This window comes from Xiphophorus maculatus, chromosome 20 (assembly GCF_002775205.1).
Source record: "Xiphophorus maculatus strain JP 163 A chromosome 20, X_maculatus-5.0-male, whole genome shotgun sequence".
Taxonomy (NCBI): Eukaryota; Metazoa; Chordata; class Actinopteri; order Cyprinodontiformes; family Poeciliidae; genus Xiphophorus; species Xiphophorus maculatus.
The window spans coordinates 26686919-26714899 of record NC_036462.1 but is presented as its reverse complement, the minus strand read 5'-3'; the positions used below and the strand labels follow the sequence as shown (position 1 = coordinate 26714899).

Genomic DNA, 27981 nt, shown 5'->3' with positions numbered 1-27981 from the left:
GGTTACAGCGCCACCCATTGGTCTGGAGGAGAACTGGGCTGATGCAGAATATTGTGCTTTTTTATTTCAACAAGCTAGCGATTAGCATGATATATTTCTTTGGAACTTAAGGTATGAATAGAAATTGTATTTAAATGCAGAATAAAAAAAAACCCGTTTGATCATCATACAGTAACTGAAAATACCCTAGCATACTCATTGACGTTTAGAATAACACATCAAATAAGAGCTGAATAACAAAGATTACAAAAACAATTGAATTTTTTTGCCACCCAGTCTGTACAATCTACACTTATGATTCATTAAGATTCATTAACATAGGCTATATTTTATAACTGTATAAAGGCTTTCCATTGAGCTATATGCATATTTCTGTTTTGTGAGACCAATGCATGCTCTTAGATCATTTACACTAACAGCTTAATGTATAGAGCAGCAAACATGTTTTTGAAAAGTCCATAAATAACGGTAAACTAAGTCTTAATTTTGGAAAGGCATCCAACATAAAACAGCTCAGACACAACATAGTAGTAAAACATACATAATTTTACATTTTCATGTTGGGTTATGACAAGGTCACAGCAACATTTTCAGTACTTTTTTCTGTGTCACAGTCTTTGTCTGAAGAGCCAGACACTGGGGCATCTCTGTGGGTATTAGGGCCACTGCTTGTCTGCCCTGCACCTTTGTTTGGCACTTCTGCCTTTGGCTCAGCCTCAGGTTCTTGCTGTGGGGCGGTTGCTACAAGAACACAAGTAAAAAAAATTGTCATAAATGTAAAGAATGTACAGTTATTATGGAAAATGGATAAATGTTATTACCAGATGTTTTACATATACTCATCATGGACACAAATCATACTTACTCTGCACTAATACCAATCTATTCATGTCACTATTTTACATGGTAGAGTGATTACAAAACATACAATTTCAGTGAATTTTGAAAACAAGAACTGGATGGGTAAATGTGAATTTATTGTGAATTTTCTCTAATTCACACAGGGTCAAAATTAGATACAAAGAATCTATTATATACATGTTCCCTCACGTTCCCGCATTCAATTGTTGGCTGAAAAAGTGAAATGATTGAAGTTGTTTGGTATTATCGGTCAACTAAGAAAACATAATGTTTCCAGTAAATCGTAAAGAGCCCAATTCACTAAAGAGACTTGTGCTTATGTTGGATGTAGGTAAACTTCTGATCTGAACTGTACGCTCCAAAAACTACGTCCAAAAGTTAGGTTTGTCTTATTTCAAGTGTAATAAGATGTTTCCACTAGAAACTAGCCCAAAAATACTTGGTAAGATTTTGTGTTCTGCAGTGTAGCTGTTGTTTTTGTTGTTATAATCCTTAGCCTTGATTCTGGCTCTATGTCATTACCTGACTGAGTGCAGGACTTCATGTGTTCTGGCCAGTGGGCTTGCTGACATGGGTAATCACAGTAGCTGGTGTTCCAGCAGCAGTAGAAGATGGCCTCCTTCCTGCAGTTTGCGCACCACTGTTTTTTCTTGGTCTCATCCACAGCCTGCTGCTTCTCCAGCTCCATCTGCTTCTTCACTTCGGCCATTAACCTTTCCCTCTCCTGCTCCAGACTCTGTCTCATTTCTGCCATCGTCAGCTCTGCATCGGAGAGCAAAAGAAGAACCAAACAAAAAGGAAAAAAGGAACGTCGTTGTGATAATTAAGACAACGTACTGAGGCAACTAGGAGAAAATGAATGAGGACCTCACCGAGATTGTGCTTCATTTCAGACAACTCCTGCTGATGTAGCCATTGTAGTTTTTCTATTTCAATTCTCAGCCGTTTTATCTGCAGGAAATACATCAAGGGGTATTATGTACAATTCTTTATAGGAAAAGTGTTCATCCACCTTGAAATTTTTCATATTTTTCAGGTTACAACTCCGAAATTTTTATCACTTGAAATGTAGTTAGTCTCTCCACAGCCCAGAGTAAACACTTACCTCTCCTATTGTGTTCCCTGAAGAACCTTTAGAGAGGTCATTGTACATCTCAGTCATTGTGCCTTTAATTGCATCCATTATCTGAAAAAAAAAAAGATAATTTCATTAAATGTGTGGGAAAACATGCGTTTGATGTTCTGGATTTCAAATTAACTGTCAGGAAGGCTACTAATATTGTAATGAACTGAAACAGCTTATTTCATTTCATTTATTTAACATCAGATATCCCCTCTAGAAGGAAGCAATTACCTGGTCCATATTGGTTCCTTTAAGCAAGTTAGGATAGGTATATGAGCTATACAAAATGTGCTCATTAAATTTTTTGCGCAAAATCATCTAGATAATGTGATTTTAGTCTGGTCAGTTCTGCCTATTTTGAACTCCTCCTTTAGGGCATCTTGTCACTTTAAATCCAAATAAGCTAATGCTGGCCACGCCCACAAGTAAGGAAAATGACGGCAAACAGAGGCGCAATTATCCAACTGCACATCTTTGAAAAGCAGAAGTGGAGCCTCCTGCACAAGCAACAAAAATGTAGCAAGTGGTTTCTGAATGGTAAGTCAAAACATTTGTCTTTTTCCAGGAGATGTTGAACAGCGCTTAAACCAGCTGCCCAAATGTGCTGGAGCTCAGCTTGGGTTGCTAGGTCAGTGGCTGAGGTAACAAAGCAATGGAGGATTTTAAAATGGCTAGTTTTTCAGATAAACTTATTGCCAGAGAACTGTTGTTTTTTTTTTTTTAAGTGCTTGGGCTGTTGAGACCCAAATGGAAGAACAAGAATGTGGAAAATGCTAACTTTGCATAACAGGTCCCCTTTAAGTCTTGCGAATTAGGTTAATCAAAAATTAAGGAAAAAAAAAAGATACTAACTTTATTTGTATATTTTGCAATGTCTGCAGCCACATCTGCCGAGGCAGTGGGAATATACGGGTCTGTTCCAGCCAGCGATGACGCAGGTGTGCCCAAACCTGAAGGAGCTACCATGGTAACAGAAGCTGGACTGCTAGGTACCAGAGTACCAGCAGGTGTGGACGTGCTGATGGATGGGTCTTTTTGTTGAACAGCTAAAATTAAGAACACAAGCATCAATATTATGGACAAGCAGAACGAAGCTCAAGACGGAAACTGTGCGACTCACTCTTGGCAGCCTGTCTCGTCTGATAGCGAGAGCTTTGTGAGGACTGCTGCGCTGAGGACGACGACGAAGGAACCGCCGCAGAGCCATTTCCCGCTACTTGTGTCTGGGTCAGAACCTGGGCCTGGCTGTGTCTGGGCGAGGATGCCTGCGTTTGTGGGGCTACGACGAGCTGCTGGGTTTGCTGCTGCCGCTGCACCTTCTGCATGTGCCACTTCTGGGAGGACGTCTGAAACTTTGCAGCGGGACTCCACACGACGGCTCGCTGAACCACCGGCACCGTCTCTCTGGGCAGCAGAGGGCGCTGTTTCTTCAAAGCTGGTGCAGCTGAAACCGATGAGGAAGATGACGGCGTTGTGGCGGCGCTGGAGACGGACGAGTGGCTGACTGTGGCGGGAGAGGAAGTAGTGAATGTGACCATAGTGACAGGAAGGGCCATCAGAGACTGCGTGGAAACGCCGGAGGATGTGGAAGTGGCGGTGGAGTTTGACGACGGGAGCCCTGATGTGGTCAAAGCTTTTCCTACGTACGACAACGAAAAGGAAATTTTAACCCCCCCCCCCCAAAAAAAGATACACCTGCTCCAAAGTGGTGGATAAAATAACGGTTTTGAAGATTCTTTTGTTATTAGACACCGAGTTATTCAATGTCTCTTCAGACATACCTGACATGTTTCGACGTTGTTAAATTTTCTTTAGAGGTGTCACGGCTGTTGTTCTCAAAGGTGGTGACACCTCTAATGAAGACAGAAGTACAAGGTCGCAACATGTCAGGTATGTCTGAAGACTGAGTATCTAATAACAAAATGCTTACGACTGTATCACATATGGACAAAATGAGTTTCATTGATATGTTACGGGATAAACTAACGAATAAGGACCAGCTCCATGTCCTTTAACTTCACCTCAAATGAACAGAATGGCTGAAGCTTGGACAAAGTTGAGTCTCAGTGAGAAAATTATTCCAGACACACATCAGAGCTGGTTTTAGAGTTGATAAAGGAAGCTAACATTAAGCTACTGGAATGGCTCTATACTAACCTTGATTTATAATAATATTCCTTTATTTAATCAGGTAAACCCCGTTGAGATCTAGATCTCATTTTCAAGAGGGACCTGAAACAAACTTCACTCCCCGTTGGGGAATTGAACCCCGGTCTCCCGCGTGACAGGCGGGGATACTCACCACTGTACTAACGAGGAAACCAGGAAACCAATTATTTTAATTTAACTTTAAGAATTGCCAAATTGTTTTAGAGTTTTAAAAAGATTGTCTTATTAAAAGTCCAAAATGGTTAAGACCATCTGACTGGCACTGTATGATTACTTCACAGTAGACCAAAAAGGGGAAGCCCCTTCTCACCTTCAGATTTCCCAACAGTTGACTCTTTGACAGTGCTGTCTTTTCTGCTTCTCTTTTTCTCCTTGCCCTGCTGTTCTTCCCCAAGATCGATAACCAGCTCCTTCTCTGAGTCAGAGTCCTCGGTGGGAACTGTCTGCTTTGCCTCCTTTAGTTTCACCTGACACTTTTCCTTGGACACCGGGGCTTCTAGAGCTGCTTCAGTCATATCTGGGTTCTCTTTACCCAAACCGGTGCTCGTTTTCTGTTCAGTTTCGCCATCAGACACAGACGCACTGGAATCATCCATGGTGTTTGGCACAAGTGGGTCGGCTTTGTCTTTCTCCGTCTGGCTTACAGAAGGTTGCTCTTTCGCTTTACTCCTAGTGGGCTCCTTCTGCGGCTCCCTTTTGGCGGCAGAGTCTTGGCCAGGCTTAGACTTTGACTCTTCATCTGTGGCGTACTCGCTCTCGCTGGAGTCGGATTTGTCAGAGTCTTCAGAGTCGCTGTGCTCCACACCTTTATAAACGTCCACCGAGATTTCATCAATACCTACAAAGCAAAGACAGAGACGACTGTCCAGTCCAGGGAACCATAATATTTAATTAAGAGTAGTCCATGTGACAAATGTCCAGGTTTCCATACTAACCCAACTGTGCCTTGCAGCTCTCAATTGTCTTGTCCAAGTTTAGCTGGAAGCGGCTCTTGATCTGTCTTTTTGGAGAGGTGAGGGCCGGAGCGGCTCCCTGTTTCTGCTGAACCGTCTCACTGAGCTCCTTTAGATCCATTTCTGCTTTACTTCGATCTGAAAAGACACAAAACAATCGCCGTAACTGCATAAACCAAAACTGAGAGATTTGGATGAAGTATCCATATTTTAGCCATCATGTTTAAATATTAATGTCATATCTTAATATTTAAGATATCAAATATATCTTAAATATTTAAGATATATTAAATATTTACGCATTTAACAAAAAATGCGTAAAAGATTCACCTAGATTAAGGTTTAGAATACTTCCGGTCTGTGGCGCCTTTTCCTGCTTGGATGTGTCAGGAGTCTGAGAGTGGGGTGGTTTCGAGCTGTCTAGGGAATTTCCTGTAAAAACCAAAAAATGGAAAGATTGTATGGAAGAATACCTTTTGTATGATAAACATTCTCTACAATTCAGCTAAAAAAATATGCAAAGCTCTACTGGGCGCATACATCCAAATTAGCAAAAGAACATCTACAACTGATTTAAAAAAAAATTAAAGTCTTTACACTCAAATGATCTTAAAGACCTTTTGAAAGATAGAGTGAGAAAATAGTCCCAAGTCAAGATGTGACACTATATATAGACTAAAAAAGGTTAGACTGAAGAAGCAGCTTTAAAGTTTGCTCACTTGTGCAATCAGATTATGGCAGCTTTTTAAATTGTTTTCCTTTGACATGTTTGGCAGTAGGAGGGATTCAGAAAGCAAAAAAATAAAAAAAAAATCAATCAAATAAATTTTTTCATTGCAGATTTTTAATGCTTTTTAAAAAAATCTAATCTTTCTTATCTCCAGCTAGCACAACAAGCATGAAATGGACAAGTTTCTGACAAGAAAAAGACAGAAGGAACCATCCAGCAGCCCTGCTGTGAATCACACTGCTGTAGCACCCTAAAGACCTCATGGCCGACTAAAAATCAGAAGGTATGAGGCAGCATTTGTGCTAAACAAGTGTAACAATTATTGAATAGTGAATGAAAGTGACAATAAGCATTCTAAAAGTTGATGATTCTTGACATATTTTGTCCTACCTCTCGTCCTACCTTACCTACTGTTAACGTAGGAAGTGTTATAATTCCTATTGATCTGTTACAAAACATAAGGCAATAATTCATGTTTAAGCTGAAGAGTGACTAAAATTAAACATCTGGTACTTTTCAAAAACAAAAAATAACTTGTTGTAAAGTCTAGTCTAGTCTCCTAAAACAAATTGTAGCCAAGTGATCATAAACTGGGACCCTGGTAAAGAACTTAATTTTGTGCAGGCAACACAGGCCAGCTCTTATTGTCAGCCAACTAACTGTCAGATTAAAAAGATGCATAGCTGCAGTTTTGTTTAACATTTATTTGGGGACTTATTTTTTGTGGAGATTAGTGAAGATGCATTTGTTTTGTACAAATCTACATAGAGATAGAAATGATTCAACACCACAAAATGCAGCTGTGTTGGTACCTGTGCAGTCAGTGGACTCTTCTCCTGCACTGGACTGGCTGTTTGCAGATTTGGTCTGCGTCCTGTCTGCCGTTTCCTGCTCCCCATCGGAGCCACCATGTGCAGAGGAGTTGGTGCTCATGGGGGACCGCTGCCCGTCTCCGAGAGGATGCCGCTGTCCCGTTGTGCTTCCTCCCAGTCCTGACAGCACCGCCCTGGTCAGGGTGATCTTGGGCGACGCCAACATATCGATGCTCAGCTTTATCTTCTCCGGTTTCTCGGGTTTTACGGCGGTGGACGAGGGATTTGAAGGGTCGAGAAGCAGCTGGAAGCTATTGTCAGGGGTGTACGGCGTCCTGAAGAGGGCATAGTTAAACACGCCAAACTTCTTTCTCATGTTCTCCACATAGACCTCCATCTCTTGCATGGCACTGTTGAAAATGCTTTTGGTCTTCTTCACAGAAAAGGGAATCTCTTTGGACATGAGGTAGCAGTTGTTCAGAGGAACCCAGGCCCTGCAAGATAAATTCCAGAACTGATCCACTATTGGAAGAAAAAAAAAGTAAATATAACGCTATAGGTCCATGTAAATCCCGGTGCAACTTTTTCACTTCTGATACGATATTGCAGCTTTGAGTATTGGTCAATACTGATATTGACCCAATAAGATATCCGCTCCAATCATACACTGTTTTTAGGGATGCACCGATCCACTTTTTTTCATTTCCGATACAGATATCAATATCTGAAGTTCAGTATCAACCAATATTGATCCGATACTGACAAACAGCTTAGTTGACTTAAAAGCTTTCTTTTTTTAAACACAGACATAAATGTACTGAATTGCAAATTTATATGATAACTCTGCACCAGTCCAGCTCACTTAAATACACTCTCAACTTCACAAGCTTGATTAAACACAGAAAAACAACACAACTTTAATTTGTTCACTTGCTGCAATTTATTAGTATAACAGATAAATGTGAAATAAATAATATAGAAACTGAAACTGACAAAACCCCCCCCAAAAAAACAATAGGTCGACTACGTTGGTCAAATATGTAAAAAATAATCGGCAACAAATCTTTTTTCAAATGGTTTCAAAAGTGCAATTATGAATTCTACATATAATGCAAAATAAATAATAAAGCATGAAATGACTCAGAGGACAAAGTATAGAACTAGACTATACTTCTATAGTCTAGTTTTATAGAAGTATACTACCCATATCTAGATATCTAGAATTTTTTTTCAACATTGGGACTGATACAGATATTACTATTGAATCGGCGCAGAAAAGACTTGATCAAGAGGAGTGTTTATAACAGTTTGCTTCTGTCCAAAATTTTAGATGTGGGTCGGTATAATACAATATAAAATTTTTTGGCTGATATCGGACCAATTTTCAATATCAGTATTGGATTAGGGCAGCCCTAATGTAAATGAAGCGACAACAACCAATACCTGTCATGTTGGCCAAAGAAGCGAGCGTCCACCTGTCCGTCTTTGTCCCGTAACGCTTTAGCAGGCCAGAACGGAAATCCTTTCAATTTGGCCCATACGAGAGGGTGCGGGTGGCTCTGCAGACAGACAGTAACAGACTGGGACTACAGAGCTGCCGATGAACAACAGGATGGCGTCACGAAACATCAGGAAAGTCAGCTAGCTTACGCATGGCTCACAGAACCAGTTTTCTCTCTTTTGGCAGGCGGACAGGTAACACTCAGGACACACTTCAATCTCATACATCTGCAAAAAACAAGGCAAACAAAAATAAAAGACACGGGAATAAGTTTCATGCTTTGAGCGAAGCACCGTTTGTACAGAAAGATATGTAACCCAAACTTCATGCTTACCTCGTGTTCACAGATTTTTACTATCACTTTAGCTGTAGCTGTGAGCTTGTGATTGCCTGAAAGAATAACACGAATTATTTGTGAACACTTTAAGTGTATTACAGGTACAGTACTATTCTAATCTAACCAGAATGCACATTGTAGCTACAAATACAATAAGATCATTGGGTTGATTTTCATGTATATCTATATTTAGTTACTTCTACTTTGCAGTAGAACTTTGCACACACAGAGGCTGACATTTTTGCAGTTTCTTGTGTGTAAAATAGCTCAAGCACAGTCAGATATGTGAATAATAAACCGAACAAAAAGCATTTGTGAATACTTTTCAGGTCTGGCCACAGATTCTTCATTGGATTTCTGAAGCAAAGCTTTAGACTATTGCTGTTTTTGGTTTTCTTTGAACAATGGCTTTCTAATCACAGCCAGATTAGAATAGCCAGATTGTGTGGTGCCGACAGATTCTCCCGCCTGAGCTGTGGACCTCTACAGCTCCCCCTGGTGTTATCATGGATGGCTGCTTTGCTGATTAATGCTCAGTTCAGCACCGAGTTGTTCATATTGTTTTATAACCTGCTGCTCCACCCTATTTCTTAATTAAGTGACTGGTAAAGACAGAATTTATTTAGAGGCATTAAACTAACGAAATATTAACATAAATGCATGCACACTTTTTTGGATTTTTCTTTGAAAAATAAATTTTTAAAACGTGCCATTTTCCTTCCGCTTCCCTATAGCGTTCCACTTCGCGTTAGCCTGCTGCATAAACATCCAGTGAAAATCTGTGGTCTTAATAGGACAAAGTGTGAAGTCGTATGAATGCTTTTTTTTCCATAAGAGTTCTGAATACCTTTTTTTACTTCCTAAAAATTATTCATACAGGTTGTAAGTTCATTGCATTCCTTACAACCTGTTATAAATATCCATAAATTGTGTTCATGTTAATAATAAAATCAGCAACATACCTCCATTGTAGATAATGCAATTGTGCAAAATCCATTTAACATCTGCCAGAAAGGCCTCCGTGCAGCCGTACATTTTCTTTTTGATATTCTGTGGCACATAAAAAAAGACACAAAAAAAACTGTCTGAACAGCAATAGTTTGATGATCAATGATACGATTCTAAAGTAAAAAAACCAGCAAGTCACGGATCTCTTAATGAAGAGGCTGTGGTCAAATTGCAACACAAACATGTTAGTAACTCAAATATACCTTCTCAAGTGTGCAAAGATCCATCGGATGAAATATATACTCTGCGTAATCCGGATGCTGTTCAAGAGACACTGGTTTTTGGAAAGGTTCAGTCTGCAAAATTGAGTAAAGAAGAAAACAAAACAAAGAAAAGAGTGAAGGTAAACAAATACTGAGGATTCACAAGTATTTTCTCCCCTAACATGCTACCCACATACTGGTCTAAGCTCTAAAAGAAGCTCTTCACACACAAAACAAAACAAAAAAAAACAAGAGAAAGAAGCAGTGAAGTAACAAATCATGATGGGGTCTTGTTAGTGATGTGATTGATTACCCAATTAAAAGTCTTTCTCTGCGAGGAAGCTGCATGTGGGGAGCGAGATGACAAGCGCGGATGATCCTGAAAGAGAATGAGAGGGGCAGCTGTATCCTCACCACCAGCTAGCATGTTCACCGCCTTTCAAGCCATGACAGGCCCATTAGAAAACACTTCACGTGACTGTTAGTTCTGTTACAGCAAAGTTCATCATGCAAACTTTTTCATAGTTGCGTGAAAAACCGGGTTGAAAGGTGAACAGTAAAGTTGCAGATTTGGCACTACCGAAAGGCGCAGACCGTCGCTTGGTTGTGTAAGCGAAAGAATGCGTGCCTAAATTCAGGTAAACGTAAAGACAATCCTATTAAGAAGGAATGGCTCCTGTTAGAAAAAATACTTACACCTGGTTGCTTCATCTTCTGCAAAGCAAACTTAAGTAGATAAGAAAGTTGGTCTGTAGTGAGCATCATCATGGCCTTGCTCTGCGTCTCTATACACTCAGCAACAGTTATTTTCTGAAGGGCGACAGAAAAAGAAATCAACATTTCATTCGTGGCTTTTTACGAGATGCAGCACACAGACGCTCTGAAGTTTTTGCTATTTGTGTTGTCAATAACCTCTCTTGCTGTAATTTTGTTTTTTACTGTTTTTTGGGGGGGGGAGGGGAGGAGGTTGCAATTTACAACAAAAATGTGGTGAAACAATAAACTCAACCTCTTGCATATTTTCCTCATTTTGTCAGATTACAACTACTCACCTCAGTGTATTTGTATTTTATGTGATGGACCATGACAAAGTAGCACATGGGAAATGATGGATGTTTGTCAATATTTACACAAAAATAAATATGAAAATTGTGACTCAACTCTTATTTCTTTTAGTCTAACAGGTTTTGTTATTTAGCTCCATCGGGCCTAAAAAAATCCAACTAGACCCAACCCGGGGCCATAATGTGAGCCCGATCCAACCCAACTAATTAACTTTATTTATAGCTTGAAGTAGACCAGACATATTATTTTAGCTACGATTTTACTGCTTTTGTTTTTAGACCACCATTAAGTAAGCAGAGTATCTTTTTCCATTTTTAGCTTTTGTTTCACATGTTCCAGCTCCATCTTGTCACTTGTTGTGACAACAGGGTGAGTCAGGTGCAAATCAACTGGTATGTGTGATTGAAAGGATCCTATCTTAGCTGGTACTTGAGTGGAGCAGGGCAGAGATAGCAACTTTTTCAAATAAATAAATAAATCGGTATCAATCAAAATTGGAATCGACAATTGAAACTATAAAAATTCTTGGTCGGCCAGAAAACTGCAATTGGTGCACAACTAATTTAAATGCATCAGCGTAAAGGGGTTGAGGATGCATGCATACCACATTTTGAGATTTTTTTTGTAGAAATGTTTTTTCATAGTGTAAGAGTTTTTAAGGGGATTGTCCTCTTGTGTTGGTCTAAAACATAAAAGCTCAATGTACTATTTGAAAGTTTGTGGTTGTAATGTGCCAAAATGGGAAAAAAAAAACATTCCAAGAGGTACGAGTACTTTTGGATGGCTGCATCTAAAGTCATGTAGCAGATTTCAACAAGCTGTTTACAACATTAAGAAGCTGTTCAGATCCCGGGTTCAGTACCTCACATTCTGGACAGAACCAGTCGCCCTCGGGCTCAGCTGGCAGTTTGAGACACTTGGCGTGGTACACCCTGGGGCAGAGCTCACAGCAGAGCACCTGGCCCTCGCGGTGGCACAGCCAGCAGTAAAAGTCGTTCCTGCCGTCCTGCGGTACAACATCAACAGGGTCTGTGGTGAGTGATGGCTGCTTGGCATAGTAAAAGGGACCGTGTCTTAGCTCAGACTGGAACGCAGGCAAAAGAAAGACAAAGTTGGGGAAAGGTCAAAATCAGGGTGACAATTAAAGAAGCCAAGGAGGCATGCAGTGCATCAGCATAAAGTATATCTACTGAACTAATTCTCAATCAACTATAAGCAAAATGTCACAGTACAGAGAATCTGTCATCGTTGAAGTGCTGAAGCTTCAACTTAGTTCACCTTAAAGATGAGCCAAGAGGAACTGGAGATGAGGAACTGATCGATAGCTCTTATTCTCAATGCTACTCCTTCTCTAAGGGATGTCACCCAAAATCTTTAAGCCTATGTGATACTCAGCAGGTATGTGTGTGTATGCTCCAGCTGTGTGTGTAAGCTAAAAAAAAAAAAACATTTCCAAATACAGCAATACATATGGTAGACAGCGTGTTTCCCCTAAGACTATGAAACGACAGTCGCACTCAAGGCAAAGGTTAAACTCAAAACACTGATACGCAATCTAAAAAACTGACAAGGGGAACAGTTTCTTCCCTAAGGTTAGGCTGTGCACAATTAACCTAAAATACATTAAATCCAAATGATCAAAAAGTCATATAAAAACAAAGAGTTACCCTGCTAGTGGTAGCCTAGCATTTCAGCAAACTACTCATTAAAACACAATTAGCAAGGACCCATATAGCCATTTATTGAAAATTGGAGCTGCATGTGTTAAGTCAGATGTCTCTGTAAGAACAAATGATAATGTACATGCGTGTTTTATCTGACATATTATATCCAGTTAACCTGTGCTGGAGCAGTGTATCGAGGCTGCCATCCAGACACTGTAGTAAAGCCAAAATATTCTTTGCCGTCAAGAGAAATCAGAATGCATTGAATGTAACTGCGTCACAATTCTCATGCAGAGCATGTGATACTCATGAAAAGTGACTCATTTACTCAACTGCAAAGCCGTTGGGTTTTTAAGAAAAAATATGGAATTAATTTGTTTCACTTTAATATTAACAGGTGTCAGCAAGAAATTGATTTTAACTCTCGGATCAAAACAGGGGACAAAGCATTATGTTAAACGTCTCCCATTTTAAACAATTTTAAATACGATACTTTTGACATGTGCACAGTAACATATCAAGAAACAATTTTATTTGTAATGCCTGATGGAATCCACTGGTAAATGTGCCACAGACAGCTTACCAAACACTTTGGGCAACAAAAGATCAATAACATTGTTCATTTATTCTGATTCTTCTTAAATGATGTCACATATATTGTTCACATAGGTTGTTGAGAAGGAATAATTGAGACAAGTATAAAATGTCAACATCTCCTAAAAGCTTAAAAGCAATAACCTAAGAATTGGTGGGTTTATTGATATTGTAAGAAGAAACAAGGCATCCCAAAAATGTGACTTTTATTGTCATTTACAAACAGAGAAAAAAAACTGTATTTTTTTTATGGTAAATACATTCCACTAACTTAAATCATATGTCCCCTCCCCCTTTTATTATTTTCAATTTTTGTTAGTTTCTAACAATACTGACTTGCACTTGCTCATGCATCTTGCAGATTTTGCTTGTGTAAAACCTTCAGGATGTGGAGCTGCATGTTCTGTCTGTACGGCATTGACGCTCAGTGAGCCAAGCAAAAACAAACAGACGTGACTGTTGACAGAACGTCCAGTTTTGAGCTTTTTTTAAAGCTGCTCGTGTATATATAGATGTTCTCTACGCCAGCGCACTGATAAAGTCCCATTGTTGCGTAATTTAGATTAATTAAACCGTGGAAAATGAAATGAATATACAACTAAGATGAACTAAATCGTTTTTCTGCACACAGACTCAAGACCCAGCTTCTACATTTTGTTTGTTTTTTAATTCCCATTTGGCAGAGTGAGATGATACCTGGTCCTTGGTGCTGCTACCAGCTCCGGGTTTTTTCTTCTTTTTCACTGGGCAGGGTGAGCTTTCAGCAGGGGAGTGGCCACTGGATGAGTTTGAAGGACTAGGGATTTTCCTCTTCTGGGCCAGCCTCTCTGTTGATCCTGCATCTGAAACAAGAAGAGTTTAGACTGGATCAGGCTAAGTCAGTGTGTTCTCAAACTGTGGACAAACAGTCCACAGTTCATGTTAAGTTGGAAAGTACACAAGAAAATCAAAAAGAATATATGTTTAAGGAAAATGCAAAAAAACCCAAAAGCACTTCACATCAAAAACTGCTTCTGTATCTGGGCAACTTAAAGGTTTCTTTTAGTTTTTAAATCATGTTTTCTGAGAATGCCACATCTTTCAGCTACATTTGGCCAATTCGCTGTACTTACCTTTGGATCTTGTGGAGATCTCCATTTCTTCTGCTTCAGTGTAGTTTTCCGTTTTCCCCTCCTCCTTTATAACACTGACACACAAAGATAACCTTCAGTATATGCTTGTGTTTTATCCCTTCTGTGTCCTATTCTTTTACTTATTTTTATGAAAGTAGTACACTGTGCTGTAAAGAAGACAGTACATTAATCAAAACGTATGACTGGATTACAACTAAATAATGTTCAGCATACAAACGATGTGTAGATAAAAATCATAATATAGTATAGATTTGCAGATTCCTTAGCCAAGCTAATTTTGCCCACCTGAGCATTGAGATTGACTGGGCTTCTAAAAAAAACTATGAGTTTTTAGTTTTGTGTCAGCCAGTCTAACAAGTTTCTACTTTGTCAAAAGCATCAATTCAGCAGATGAATTGAGACACAACGTCCTACAAATCTTTACAGTAATGGACTTAAGTGTAAATATTTGGCACTATGAACTTCAAAAACACATATTTAAGACATTTAAGAAAGTTTACAGTTAATTTTCTTTTTGCTCATAAAAACATAAGAATCTGTACATTGACATTTTTTGGTGATTTAATTAACAAAATACAGTTGTCACATCATCATAATAATGTTAGTCGTTGCATTTATGATAGCAAATTAACTGACAGCTACATTTTTGTATATGTTGGAAGAATTTTATAGTTAATTATCATTTATTTGCTTTACCTTTATTTTATAAAATAATCCATTTTATTCACCTTTGAATTTACATTTTAATGATGTGCTTTGAGTGTTTTGAAGTGCTTTGAGTGTTTTCAAGTGTTTGCAGAAACTCTGGAAGCGGCCTGCTGAGGAGTGAAAAAGGAGAATACCATGAACGAGACATTCCGGCGTTGATTGCCCAGAGGAACTGTAAACCTATAGTCTTATCTTATGAAATATACTTTTGAAGATTGTATGAATGAGTTGTGTTCATGTGAGTGTGCAGCTGTTTTCTGCTCCCCCTCCCTTCAGGGCTGCACACTGTCATGTAACTAGGGTGTTCCTAATTCTAATAAAAGCAGGGTAAGACTCAGTTGAAGCTTCAGAGCATAGGCAGAAATCTGTAACTGGGTTTCAGCTGTGTTCTCCCTGCAGGTAAAACTAAATTCTGACTCTTGTCTCTTCTTTGTGTCTGTGTTTAGGTCATTTAGACCCAACAGTATACTTTTAAGACATTTTAAGAAAATTATAACATAGAAAATCAGGATCTATGCTTACAAAATTCATCATACTTAAATTTCATAACGTATGTCTAATATCGAGATATATCTTAAAACATTAAAAAAATTTTAAACTGAAATATATTTTTAGAAAGCAGTGAAGAAAAAAAAGGGATACAAGGATACAGATTGTAAAAAAAAAAAACCCAATAAAACAGCAATGTTAGCCGATGACAAAAATATCTGATGGAAAATTTCAATTGTCCCAAAGCAAACCGATTTAACATGATACTGCATAAAGACTGAGAGGAAGTATTGCGTTTTTTTGTTGTTGTTTTTTTGGGGGGGGTTTGCCAGTTGTTGTTGATTCTTGCATTGTGTGTGAATTGTGAGACAGTTATTTTTTGTTTTTGGGCATGTGCACTGACTGATGGCACCTTTTGAATTTCGTTGTTCTTGTGACAATGACAATAAAGATTTATCTCTTATCTCTATCTCTAGTTATCGAATATACTGTATGTCTTGCTTCTCAAGATGCATTGTGATGAAAAAATAATTGAGATGATATGGAAATTAAATACAACAACTTCAGCAATTTACAAATGCTGAGTTCAATAAAAATGAGGAAATGGTTGAGAAGCAGTTTGTTATGGTGCAATTACACAGCGGCACTTCCAGGTATTTATGATTAAGCATAGAGAAAATATTCCAGTCGAATCTGACCTGTCCAACATCTACCAAAATATATATTTTTTTAATTAATAAAAACACATTGTACTTGTGAAAATCCTCAAAATGCAAGCCCAAACATGCTCTCAACCATCTTTATCAAAGATTTGCCCAACAAGTTTTTTCCCCCCTATTTTCACTCAAACATGCCTCAACCTGATTTGAAGCCTATTGTTTATACCACTAAGGATATTCTGAGTGAACTGCAATGTTCAAGCTGTTCAGACGCTTTTGGATTTAATTATTTTTGTTATTATCCACAGCCATAAAACACATCTAGCGCATTTCTTTCTTCCAGTCAAAACAAAAGAACTACATTTTGGTACAGACCCTCTCTGACCTCCTCTGCCTCTTCAAGCTGACGAAGAAAAATCAGAGACAGCGGACGTGAGACAGTGCAAGGAAGTGCCTCTGCTGACCTCCGTGTCTAACCTGTCTGGACAGTTCTATGCACTTCACAACAACACCCTCAGAAGGCCACGGAAAATAGAAACAACACGCAACAGAAGACACAGAGCTGCACAGTCTGACACAACATTTCAAATATCAGAGAATCTAATGCAGCCAACTTATTGATACATCCCTGTCCACACCCACCTCTTCCACAACAATCATGCCTCAAGTGAAGGAAAGGATCAGCATACCTTCTCTCCTCCCTCACTCGCAGAATCTTCGGCCTGCTCTTTTATCTTTATCAATAACTGAGAACGCCAGGGAATGATGGGGTGGGAGAAAAAGATGGGTCCAGGTTTCCCAGAAGGCCTTCTCTCCCTGCTGTTCTCTCCTGCAATTGTCAATCTTTAACCTCGGCTGCGAGCCACCGATTGGCTCGGGTAGCAGACGGAGGTACCTGATTGGGTGCCGGGGCTCGGTGTGCAACACGGGCTCTCTGCTCCCTGCTTTCCTCAACCACACTGCTGCAATGCAGAGAGGACTGATCCGTACTACGGCTACAAAATTTCCCCTTGAAACCATCATATAGAGGTCCACAGGGTACCAGTCTTAGAACAGACGTGTTAGCTTTACCACTAAGAGCTTTGACAGAGAAAGAGGATCAGATCTCCCCCTCACGGCACTCTCAATCAGTGTATGTGTGTGGCATCCATTTTGAAGAAACAGTCTCTCTCTTTCTCTCTCTCTCCCTCTGTCTCTCTCTATCACCACTGCACACACACAGCACCATGCAAATTGTCTGTAAAGGACCACATGCGGTTTATTATGTGCCTCAGCATGTGGACATGTAACTCTGGGCCAAAAAAATGGCCTGGAAATGTCACAGGGCCAGACAGCTGAGACAGTAGGAATGCATAACGGTAATCTCTAAATAATACCTCTCCTTTATTCTGTAAAGTCATATCTACTCAATACCTGACTGGAAATTGGACTTTGATAACAAATAGAGCCTCTTTTGTTTTGCATTTTATTGCATTAAAATTACACTAAATTAGAATACGGAAACCTAGAGAAGACATTTTTCTGCACACACTTCTTCCCAATGATTTTCTCAAGATAACGAGACAATCTTGAGAAAACCTGATATTATCCTCCAAATGCCTGGCACAACGGCATGCATTTAAGTGGTGGAATCAGGTTTAACACACACACACACACCAATCATCTCGTTATCTCAAAAAACCACTGGGGAAAAAAAGAATACGTATAATATAGAAGATTAAATCGTTATCTCGAGGAAACCATCGGGGAAAAAGTATGCTTGAAAAATGGGAAATGTATCTTGAGAACCCACTGGGAAATTAACTCACAATCTTGAGAAAATCTCCAGGAAAAGGAATATGCAGAAAGCATCCACTCTTGGCTTCTGTATTAGAATACACAAAAATGATCAATATAATCCAATCTGCAATGTTTTGTCAAGATAGAGAATCTATAATGTGTTGAAAGTCTAATCCCTTCTCTAAACTCAATGAAGAGAGTATCTGCCCACTATGTCCATCCAGTCGATGTTTTCCACTTATCCGAGTTCAGACTTCAGTTGGAACAGGTTCGGGTATGGAACCCATAAATCCCTCTCCCAGGCACATTCCTTGGGATTCCAGGGCTTTCCTTGCCAGAAAGTACGTAAGACGAACCTGATTTTTGCCCCAACTGAACAGACTACTTTTCATGTGGAAGACAGGTGGCTTTACTATAAGTTACCGCAGGATGTCAGACATAATGGCCAAAATCTTGACCTTTTGGCCATTATGCATTTTGATTTGCCACTTGCAAAGCCTTCTATACACTAAAAATGCCAACAGAAGAGCCCTATCATCCACAAATAGAGGAGTTGCAACCTCGAGATTCCCAAACCGGACCACCGTGGCAAGGGTTTCACTGACAATCCTAGCTGTCTAAACACAGCTCTTTCTTTGATTATTAAAAGACCGGACAACACATAAAATCATCTCTGGCACCCCATACTCCCAACAATCCCCAGGAAAAAAAAAGTATTTTCCAAATCCACAAACCAAAACTCCTTGGACTCCCTTAACTGGACCACACTGGCCAGTACATGAATCTGAGGTTTGAAGGGCAGTTTCTTTCTTTGATACCATTGGTGTAAAGCTCCATTTGTCAGTTTTAAGACTCCTTTTTCTCCAACATATCCATGCTACTTATTTAATCAATATATGTACATTTTCAAGAGTGACCCTACATTTGAAATTTTTTGTGACGAATAGGGTATAGCGGCTATATCATAATTTTTTTTTTTTACCAAGAAGTTGAGAATAAATATTGGAATATTAGTGTTAAAAACATATCATTCTTATATATAATTACATAAAATGAATCCATTTTTAGAAAGGACTTTAGATGGTACACAGATATCAAACCAAATAGGCTGTGTGTGCTTTTATACTGAAGGGTTAGCCACACCAGTCCTGGAATGAGGGGATTAAACACATTCCTGGGCAACGTAACACTAAACACTAACCCAAGCTTAAGCAGCATTTTGTTAAAGTTGCCACACCACAGTTTCCTCAGTTATATTCAAAATAATCGCAGTAAATGACAATACTTAAACATTGCCTTAATGTATAACAATTCCCACTTACCATGTCTAATAAACTATAAAAACAAGTTTATTGGAAAATGTATTTGGATATCATAGGTCAAATTCCACACAGATTCTCAAGCCTCTCCAAGTGAAATCTTTGTGTGAAAAGCTTCCAGAGGAAGTCCTTCCCACCTTCTTTTCTTCTCTCTTACATACAAATCACCAGTGTGTTTCGAGCAGAGGGACAGAAAGGGGAAGCCTTTTAAAATGGCTGACATTCAGCAGTCAAGAATAACGCTGGAGGGTGGGGGTTTTAGGGGTAGTGTAGGTCAATATGCTCCACCAATTCCTACCATCTAGTACAGATGATTGGTTTCTTAACTAACAGAGAGATTACTAAATCGGACCATTGAAAATTATGTTTTATTTCAGTTTGCCAGTAAAAATGGGCATGATTTGAAATCAACAAGGTATCAGGTGAATTACAGAAAAATAAGCCAATTGAAGTCTGTTCTTCAAGGCTATGTTAGTCTGGCAAACAATTAACTACCCTGCTGTCTTGGTCTCATTCTAGTATAAGGCCTAAATTAAACTTGCTGTGCTGTCAGTTTCCCCATCTGTTAATTCCTTTGGGAACACCCCTCTGCATTGCTGCCTGTCTCTTCCATCCTGCCTGATTCACTCAGAGGGTAGGTCATTTTGACAGCCAAGGCCAGACACAGCTGTGATACCGTATTCTCTTCAAAATTACTGGAAAACAGGCTTTTAGCATCAGTATCAGCTGCATTACTGAACTCACTATGTCCTCACTCCAGGCGGCACTCATATGCTTGGGGGTTCCAATAAAATTTTACCCCCTCAACCTATCTGTCAAGCAAACTTATAACACCAGGCAGGCACATATCCAACTGGTGCTCTTTTAGCAAATCAATATATGTGAGAGAATGAAAGTAGGGCTTACCTCTGTGGCTGCATGGCTAAAAATTCTGTGTGATATGTCAGTACTTATTAAAACATGGAGGACAGCCCTGTCAGCCCTCACTCAGCTTAGAGCACAGCCACGACTCTCCAAGCTGTCTGACTTCACTGTTCTGATAAAAGCCATGCCGAGACTGGCCGCGCACTCAGAGCAAATGCAACACAGCTGCTGATTGGCTGGTGCATTTCCGGGCTGCTTGTCTTTTGTTCAGCACAAGTGAGTTGAGACACAGCAAGACAGCCTAGGCCCAAAACTCTCTGATAAGCCACCATATGCATACAGAACAATTTAAAAGACAACGCTATTCTTTTTCATAGACTTACTACAAAGTCAATCTTTGGTGCAATTGGGAAGAGAAGTTAGCTGTTATGTTGGGAACAAGCCTGTATTTTATTTGAAAGGTTATGACCCACAGGTTTCCTCCTGAAAACTAAACTAACCACCACGGTAACAATAACGATCAGGCACTTGTTGAATTGTACATTGACAGACCAGTGTTTAAAAATTAAAACAAAGACAGAAATTTACGGTGTGTGATTAACCTCAGATAATAAAATCTGACCTCATCGATTTAGGAAAGATTCCTAAACCAATGACAAGAATTGAAATTTCCCTTTACCTACTACTCTAACTTCCATTGCCTATGGTTACAGGGGGACTGGTGCCTATCTACACTGTTCATTAGGTGAGTGGTAAAGTAAACCCTGAACAGATCTCTAGTACATCACAGGAAAGCTAAGAGACACAGAGGACAAACAACCGTACACAACAGAGTAGTTGAAGGCTTGAAGGAGCGGTCATTTCAAAATTGCCTGCATTGAAGGCACATGAAAAAACTTTGTATAGTTTCAAACCACAGACCCTTTACATGTTAAGCAAACATGATCTACACTGCAAAAACTGATCTTCTATTGGTTGTTGTTAGTAAAGGGCACAAAATTTGTCAAAGGATAACCCTCAGAGACTTGTTGGTAAAAATATGTCAAGGGAAATCTCCCTCAGCACTGGCTCCCCAAAGGACTGTGTACTGAGCCCACTGCTCTTCTCCCTGATGACCCAGGACTGCCAGGCCATGTTCAGTACCAATCACATCGTTAAGTATGCGGACAGTACGACAGCGGTGGGTCTCATCAGGGACAACAATGAACCGGCCTACAGAGAGTCTGACTGATGGATCCAAACAATCTCATCCTCAACAAAGCAAAAGAAATTATTGTTGACTTCAGGAAAAAAAAAAATCGCCAAGTCACACCCCTCTCCTAATAAATGATGCCTCAGTGGAGCAGGTCAGCAGCATTAAGCTCCTGGGAATACAGATCACAGACACTATGACCTGGTCCCTCCAAACACCATACCAAAAGACAAGCTTGCAAATGGAAACACCATGATATGGGTTGTTTTACAGCAGTGATACTGACAAACTTCATATCATTGAAGGGAGGATGAATTGAGAAATGTAACCAGTAAACAACTATGAATTTCCAAGCAAAACAATAGTGCAAGAGGTATCTTGAAGTTCTCATTACAGCAAAAAAGTATTTTCCACAAAGTATTCAATAAATTTCTGTGTGTCCAAATACTTATTTCATGTATCATCCCAATTCTTAAACCAAAACTTTATTTTTGGACTAATTTGCAATCTCCAAATTTTACATTGTGCATCAGATGTAGTTTTACTGCAGGTCAAAAATGATTTGCTGTAGGTTATTCCTTGCAAAGTAAATGGGTGACTCATATCTTCAACAGGAGGAAAGACATTACTGACCTCTTGTGTTCAACCACAATTAAAACTGGAAAGACACAAGACAATCCTGTTTTGTTATCTAGTACTATCTTAAATATGATGAAAATCAAGCAGTGTTTATACATGTACAAATTAATTCAAAATGCAGTCACAGAATGTGGAATCTATTTTTAGTTGCTTTAGTGAGTTTGATACAAGATGCATTATTATGGAGCAGTAAATTTGTTAACCACTTAATTTTAGAACTTATGCTTTCAGTCAATGACTATTTTATTAGTTAAGTTAAATGTCTTCAATTGAAAACCTGCAACTTGGGGTGTGCTGTGGTGGCGCAGGGGTTAAGCACAACCCACATATAACCCTTAGTCCTTGACACGGCTGTCGCAGGTTCGATTCCCGGCCTGGCGACCTTTGCCACATGTCTTCCCCCTTCTCTCATTACCCTCTTTCCTGTCAATTCACTGTCAAATAAAGGTCACTAGAGCCAATAAAATCTTTTAAAAAAAACAACAACCAAAAAAAAACTGCGACTTGGCCAATCAGTAGGCAGAATCTCAACGCTTTTAGGGATCTAAAGATAGTGATGACTTAGTGAAGTTCAAACTGAGCATCACAATGGCAAGAGAAAATGGATTCAGGTGACTTTTAAAGTTTCCTAAATTAAATTAAGGCCCTTAATTCTGACTGATCTTTCCTCGAACTCCACAGCCAATCTGAAGATTGTTACTGACCACCTCCATCCCTTTATGACCACAGTGTACCCTTGGTCTGATGGTTACTTCCATAATCCGTCAAAAAGCTCAAATCATCTCAAACGCATTTGTTCAACATCACAGTCAGTTCACTGTTCCTCAATAGCCCCTAGAGCAACCAAAAGAGTCCCACTGAACACCTTTGCAAGTGGCGAAAAAGGAGAGTTGTGTAAAGAATATTCATCCAGCCAGCTAGGTAGCTGATCTGAAGCAGCTGCATTGTGTCGTTTTGTCAATAATGGACCATAATCCCAAAGTAAAATTACCAACATATGTCTAAATTCATGCCATGTAAAATTAAGATAGATCTTAATGTTAATATGATCTATCCTTTTAACATAAGAAAACAGAATGTTAATAGTTATTTTTTTTAGTTGGATGTTGAGTAGTTTTTAAAATATGTGTTTAGCTCGGAAGATTTTTGTTAATACGTTTTTACATTTGAAAAGTTGTTACGGTGCGTACATAGAGCATATGTATATATACTGTATGTGTGTGTGTGTGTGTGTGCATTTGTTTTGTGGGGACCTTCTTCCTCTACAAACCAACGCGTTTAAAACCCACAATTGAAAGAAGAGTGAATATATATTACCCTCTTCAAGTTGACTTGAACAGTTCAAGTTAACATTTACATGTTAACGTTAACATTTCTCTAATTAGAGTACATTTCCGAAGAGGAATTTTCCGTTATGCCAGTCAGGAGAAGAGCAACATGAGCCTCCCGAGAAACGACAAACAACCTCCCGAAAATGCTTTGTCTACATTTTGACGAGAAAAACTGAGAACATATTCCCACTACAGTTACACCCCACAGACAAAATTACACTTGTAGCACACTCATCGTTTCCCACAGTACCGTTTGGTGTCCAGTTTGTACCAGTAAGCTCAAAACGAATCTCCAATTGTAGTCCGACTGGTGATGAGCCCAGCATTCCCCAAGATGGCGCCCAAGCTTCAGTCTCTTACTCTGACGAGAGCTCAGCCAAGAGGACGCGACACTCTAAGTTTAGTTAAAGTGCGGATAATCTTCATGTGAGGGTAAAGTTGATCAGATTTCGTTTTACTATAACCCCTCCCTTCCCCCTCTTTTGTTCTTGCTTGCTTCGTCTTGAAGTCTGTATACCCTCAAACCAGAAATGTGTACGGCCAATCACACTAATCATTTCAAAATTAATCATTTTGTGCGGAATTATATTAATATGACTAATTAGTCTGCTGTTTTTGTTTACCTAATGGTATGTTTTGTACGTCTGACACACAACGACGCATTCTACATGTAGAGGAAACAAAAAAAATGTGAATAATTGAATCTAAAAATGTAATGAATTTGAATTAAAGGCAGATTTAAAACGCTTTTGAGGTTCACAGCATAAAGTCTGAGAAGAGGGGTGGGGGCTGATTGGTTAGTGCAAAGAAAGCCTTGTTGTTGGCTGTTTGCAGGTAAACCAGTCTGAATACATTAATGATTATGGGGCTATCTCCTGTCCTTTCAAACTGTTATCTCCTGTCCTTTTAAAGTGGAGAGAGGGCAAGTAGGGAGGGAGAATGGGATAAAGTGTCTCACACTTACTGAAGGGGTACAGGGGGGGTGTAGGTTAGCATGTTTAGTGGGGGAAGGGACACAAACACACTCCATGGGACTCTAGGAATGTGCCTGACTCTCTCTTCCCAGACAAACCTACAACATGCAAACAAAAAGTTCAGTCTTTTCTATTTGGTTACTATATGAACTTATGAATCATAAGTCCTTTTGTGGACAACCGTGACAAAACCGAACAAATGTTTATTTTAATATTTTGTTTTACTTCCATTTTGGTGGCGATTAGCACGTTTCATCATTGTATATTCGCAATTTAGCACACCTCACTTCTGTTTTCATAGTGAGGCGGCAGATAGCATTTTCTCCTCGCAGCAAAGAGCAAGTAAAGAACATTCATCTATTCAACCCTCTAGTCCCCGACGCCCTTTAACCTCACACTTGTCCTGTTGCTCTCAGGCCAACCTTGGCCTTCACTCCTTTCACACCAGTTGCAAACTGGCCTGCTTGACAGATCGCCACTGAGAAAGTTGCTTATATAATGTGAGCCTACACAACGATGATGTGGCAAACCGTATAGCTTGATGTTTGTTTTAAATGAAGACGCAAAAAGCGTCTTCATTTTATGTGATAGTGTATTTGCAACCTTTTGGGTATCCGCCAAAGTAAAATTCTGTGAGGAGGTACATGGAGTGTTCTGTTTGATGACATCAGGTAAAACTCACAGTGACGGTTTTGTAGATCTGTTATCAAGTTGAATTTGTTTGTTATCATTAAATTGAATAAGAAGAACAAAGCAACATAGTGTCTTGGTTATCTCAGCGTGAAAAGTCATTACGTATGAATATGATAAAAACAGAGATGCTTAAAACATTTCCACAAAATAGATGAAATGTTCATTGTCCTGTTCCTGCAGCAACTCAGAATGTATCTTCATTAATTTATGCAGGTTACTTTTGGGTGCCATATCGCAGTAGCCGAATTAGATGCAGTCTGTAACACAATTAAAGGCGTGTGAATACTGTTGCTACGCAATACTTGTGTTACCACCACAATAAATTTCAAATGCACACCAGAGTGCTTATAAATATTTAAAAACAAGAGTTTTAAAGAAAGAATTTTTAAATAAATCAATTGTCTTACAAAAAAGTGTAGCCCAAGACAATGCAATGCTATGTAGAAAAGCAATTAAAATAAGTGCTTCTGCGTCTAAAAATAAAATTTGAAGTCTCTCTCTCCCCAAATAATATCAGTGACTACTGGTCATGTTACCTAAGGGTACTAGTGTGCGTGTAGTTCATTTTCAGAAAGTGCCAAACATTTTTGATTCAGTTCAAAATGGAACACAACTACATTACCCAGAGGGCATTTCGTTCTGCTACAAGCTGGCTCCCTCCGCTCTGGGAGTGTTTCCCATTTAAACAAACACGGTATTGCCGAAGATGGCGGAGAGTTTGTAGAGGCTTTAAAGAAGCTGGTGCAGTCAATGAAAGCGTCGAAGCCGGTAAGTTTTTTTTTTTTTTTTTTTACCCCTGCTAAGTGGTTTGTGATTCGGTCACAAACAAGTGTTGAACAACCGGCACTAGGTTGCCTGAGCGTGATGTCTTTTTGTTGTTGTTGCAGAAGCAGTTGGTGCTGCTTCGCTTCCGAGCAGGCTGTGGTTTTTAAGCTACCGTGTTAAAACGAGCCACCTTAACACTGTAAATTTGTTGTGGGATTTTAGTCGTGTAATAATAACATTGAGACGGCCGGCGCCGTGAATGTGACAGTAATAAACCTCGAACTTCAGTTGATAGTTTGTTATTTCTATTGGTTTTCGCGTTTATAGCCGTTTCCATATTCCGCTAGCCACAAAGTTTTACGAGACATTGACTTTGATTCGCTGGGGTGCAGTAGTCTTCCTCCTCAACCCGGCAGGAAAGTCTGCTTTTCAGTGCTTACGGGCCGTTGTTTGTTACGTATTTGCATTCTTTGAAACTCTACAGTTGAGTTGACCCCATTCATTGAACGCAACGTAGCCGGATAGCTTCGGGAAGTCGGTCCGCTTCGAGAGGGACCAGTTGTAGTTCGTCTGCTGCTGGAGGAATCATCTGTCTCCCTCCACAGGGGCTGTGAGTCTTTAAAGCCATACCAAGATCAGGTTACAGCACTTTCAAATGTGAGATTCTAATGTTTTATGTTTTATTAAAACGCCTGGAAGGCTGAGACCCAAAACAGAATATTAATTTAAAGAATGACAACATTTCATCTTTTGTTGTTTTTGTTCTTTCTTTTAAATCTTGCCATTGAGCAGTAAGTGTTCATTGATGTAAGTTGTAAAATTAAACATTCAGCTTGACTTGGAAAGAGCTATTAAGTCATTTTTTTAAACATACTCATGTGAATCAAGCACGGTGTTGAACTAAAAAGTTTGACATTGTGACGTAAATAAATACATGATTTGAATTCTGTTTGTGTTCACTTTATCAGTGGAAATTTTTGAAACTTCTACCAGCAATATCAAATTAAAGGGCATGGGGATGGCACAGTGAATCTAGCAATTGGAACAAAATATCATCTGAACTTGAGCTATAACTCTAGCCATGTTGTTGAAAAGAATAAATAGCAAATGGTATCCTGGGACGTTTTCTTTTCTTGATCAAAAATTGTTCAAACTGCAGCCCACAGTATGAAATAACTATCTCTTTTTGATTGGATATATAAAATTGACTAATTAAAACTGGTCTAACTCAAAGCTACTAGGCTTGTTGTGTTGTTACTTCTACAAAATAGTTTTATGTCAGAGCAAATGGCTTGATTTATCAGAGCATTTAAACTAATCTTTAGGCATTGTGAAGGGCTCTTCCGCCAAGAAGAATTTCATCTAAAGACAGTTATGCAGACATGATGACATTATCTATCTATTAAAAACTATGAAAACCCAAATGCAATTACATTACCAACAATCTTAGCTGGACTGAATTCTATATTGCTAATTAAATCAATAATGAAACATCTATTTAGAAAGTGCAGATGTGCAATGAGTGTTGTTGTAGAACTGGCTAACACACTTCGTTTTTTTTTTGTACTTTTGACATGGACGCAGATTTTTTTGATTGAACCTTGTGCTCACTTATTAGAACAGTTGGTTGATAATATGACCAGGTAGGATGTTGGTTTATAAAATTCTATTCTCCTTCGTATAATTCTAACGTCCCATTGTTCGACCGAAAGTTTGAGTTTGTGGCCTGGCTATTTTCCCAATTAGAAGTACATGGAGAACAAGTTAAGTTCTGAGTGCATTTAGTCTACATCATCAGCAGGGATTGTGAAAACGCCAACACACAACTGCAAATAAAATCCAGCTCTTCTAGGGGACGTTGCAGCCAGTGCCATCCAGTATGCCATCCAATCGGCTTTATACTTATTTGGGCAACCTGTTATGTCACATGGAGTTCCATAAAAACAGAAAACGACTGCCAAACTTGACCCGAGCTGTTTGGAGTGTCCGCTCGGGTAAATCCATCTGTTATTTATCTGTTTACTGTGGCGAGATTAGGCAATCCATGCTTATAACGGCCCCATCACACGATTAAATCCCGGTTTTGTTTATTAAAAAAGGCGAAACAAAACATCTACAAGTTTTGTTTCATTTTTGAAGGAGGTTGAACAGCAGCCGGAGTTTCGTACAGTCTCGGGTTCTTACTCCCTGTGAGCTTAACAAGGTGTTAGGCTGAGGTTGTAAGAGGGCATTCTTGGAAAGCGTACTCATATGAGGTAGTGTGTTAGTCATTCCCCTGAAATGGCTGTGGTTTAGGTGTGTTGTTGGGCCCGCTGCCCTGGGGCCATCCCTGCCAATACTTGCAGACACCTACATCTTGATGCCTCTTCGCATGAAGGACTCTCTTAAATGATCCTGATGTTTTTGTTTTGTGTGT

General features: G+C 39.3%; 2 protein-coding genes across 9 annotated transcripts in view; one reads left to right on the top strand and one right to left on the bottom strand.

Moving 5' to 3' along the window:
- Positions 1-42: 42 nt before the first annotated feature.
- LOC102232803 (protein kinase C-binding protein 1-like) lies at positions 43-23462 on the bottom strand. 7 transcript variants are annotated; one of them, XM_023325240.1, is made up of 21 exons: positions 23384-23462; positions 14133-14206; positions 13717-13862; positions 11625-11846; positions 10394-10507; positions 10011-10076; positions 9698-9790; positions 9449-9536; positions 8484-8539; positions 8299-8376; positions 8092-8207; positions 6649-7142; positions 5437-5538; positions 5089-5244; positions 4464-4991; positions 3105-3623; positions 2837-3030; positions 1967-2047; positions 1734-1812; positions 1384-1623; positions 43-741 (listed from the first exon to the last, which is right to left on the bottom strand). In XM_023325240.1, the coding sequence occupies exons 2-21, from the start codon at positions 14155-14157 to the stop codon at positions 566-568; spliced, it is 3573 nt and encodes a 1190-aa protein (XP_023181008.1). In that variant the 5' UTR covers positions 14158-14206; positions 23384-23462; the 3' UTR covers positions 43-565. The 7 variants fall into 7 exon arrangements, with proteins under 7 accessions (XP_023181008.1, XP_023181006.1, XP_023181010.1 ...); XM_023325238.1 differs by lacking the exon at positions 23384-23462 and adding an exon at positions 20014-20120; XM_023325242.1 differs by lacking the exon at positions 23384-23462 and adding an exon at positions 20014-20120 and having other exon boundaries at positions 11625-11768.
- A 2028-nt stretch (positions 23463-25490) lies between these two features.
- Positions 25491-27981, top strand: part of LOC102237661 (nuclear receptor coactivator 3-like) — a 47056-nt gene continuing 44565 nt past the window's right edge. For both annotated transcript variants that reach the window (XM_023325083.1, XM_023325082.1), the window contains exon 1: positions 25491-25568. The gene's annotated coding sequence lies outside the window, so the exon portion shown is untranslated. The remainder of the gene's footprint in view (positions 25569-27981) is intronic.